This window comes from Pundamilia nyererei, unplaced genomic scaffold (assembly GCF_000239375.1).
Source record: "Pundamilia nyererei isolate P.nyererei 1_Seehausen unplaced genomic scaffold, PunNye1.0 scaffold00262, whole genome shotgun sequence".
NCBI lineage: Eukaryota > Metazoa > Chordata > Actinopteri > Cichliformes > Cichlidae > Pundamilia > Pundamilia nyererei.
Window position 1 is genome coordinate 332994 of NW_005187663.1, and position 1598 is coordinate 334591.

General features: G+C 42.3%; 1 protein-coding gene across 1 annotated transcript in view; it reads right to left on the reverse strand.

The window, feature by feature from the left end:
• The window catches only part of syne3 (spectrin repeat containing, nuclear envelope family member 3), a 42299-nt gene that overhangs the window by 30017 nt on the left and 10684 nt on the right, over window positions 1-1598 (reverse strand). Inside the window, exon 6 of the mRNA XM_013915169.1 lies at window positions 698-880. Coding sequence (XP_013770623.1) covers window positions 698-880 — 183 coding nt within the window. The remainder of the gene's footprint in view (window positions 1-697; window positions 881-1598) is intronic.

Below are 1598 nucleotides of genomic sequence, written 5' to 3' on the forward strand. Positions count from 1 at the left end.
CACACACACACACACACACACACACACACACACACACACTTTATTGAATGAGCCATAGTATGAACACAACATTGAGTACCAAGTCCAAGATTTGACACTACAGCAAGTGCTTTTACAGTGCTTTTAGTATCTACTTTGGTAATTACACCAGATCCTGCATGTACTTACTAGAATGCATTCATGCACACTTTAGTAAATGCATCTGATGATTTCAGTTTCTAAACTGTGACAGCTCACATGTGTTGCACAAAATCTAATGAGTGACGTTGTTGTTACACTGCAGTAAATAAGATTGGTATGGGCAAAGAGAGACAGAAGAGCATTCACCAAGACAATCTTGTCTGTTCACTGACACGAACTAATTACAAAACAGTTGCCAGGTTACTTATCGTTCCATAGTCTGATATCAAAAGGCAAACCCGTGATTGTTATGTAGCCTCTGAAAATATTTACTGATTTGATAGTCACATTCTCTTTTAGACTGCCTCTTGCACAACTCCGCCCTCTTTTCTCATCGCTCTCTGTATGCATTTCTTGTCAAACATGACCTGTTAATGATTTCAGGATCAGTTTAAAAGTCCAAAAAGTTTGTCTTGGTCTTTTCTTTAAGCCTGAGGGATACGGTAAAGCTTGAATAGACTGACACTCAAACCTAAGACAAAACAAAGCTCAGTGGACGACGCCAACACGCGCATACCTGTAGCCTGCTCTTCCTCTGCTGCAGCTGAACATGCAACAGTTCTCTGTTCCTCATGGCAGTGCTCAGTTCGCTCTGCAGTCCATCAGACCTCTCAGGACCAAACACAGAGTCTAGCAGGTCCCCTTTCACTTCCAGTAGACTGAAGCGCTCCTGCAGCTGGACACTTTCCTTCAGGAGACACTAGCGCAGAGAGTAGAAAAGAACATATTCACACGTCTCATTCCTGAACGTTTTAGTCAGCACCCTGGACAGATTGCCAGTCTGTCACAGGGCAATTTGGAATCATCGATTAACCTAACCCAACTAATTGCACATGTTTGGACCATGGGAAGAAGCTGGAGTACCTGGAGAGATCCCACTCAAACTCCATGTGCAAATCTTACATAGAGTTGCATAGATGCACATAGATGGTGGAGTCAAACTGAGGACCTTTTTGCTGTGAGGCCACTATGCTGCCCAGCTAGCATTAAACAACTTCTCAAAGTCCACATATTTACATGAACATTCAAATGAAACTCTAAAAATTATTTCTATGCAGACTTTCACACTGAACTTTTCACTGAGAATTTTGACTGTCCTACAGTGCAGACTGAGTTACGCAACTCAAAACTTTCCAAAGTGAAGAAAGCTAACCAGTTATGATACAATTATCTTATGAATACAAACAAGCACATCAGGATGACCAAAGTGCAGCAGACAATAGAATCGTATCTTCCCACCGAGGTCTTTGTAGAATGTAGAACGAACTGGGTTGAAACCTTTCTATGTCAGTGTTCATGTTCTCCCTGTGCCTGCATGCCTTTTCTCCGTTTGTGCTCAGTTTTTCCCTACAGTCTGAAGACATGCCTGTCAGTAGGGCTGGGCAATATCATACCGTTCACGGTAATACCGGTGTAAT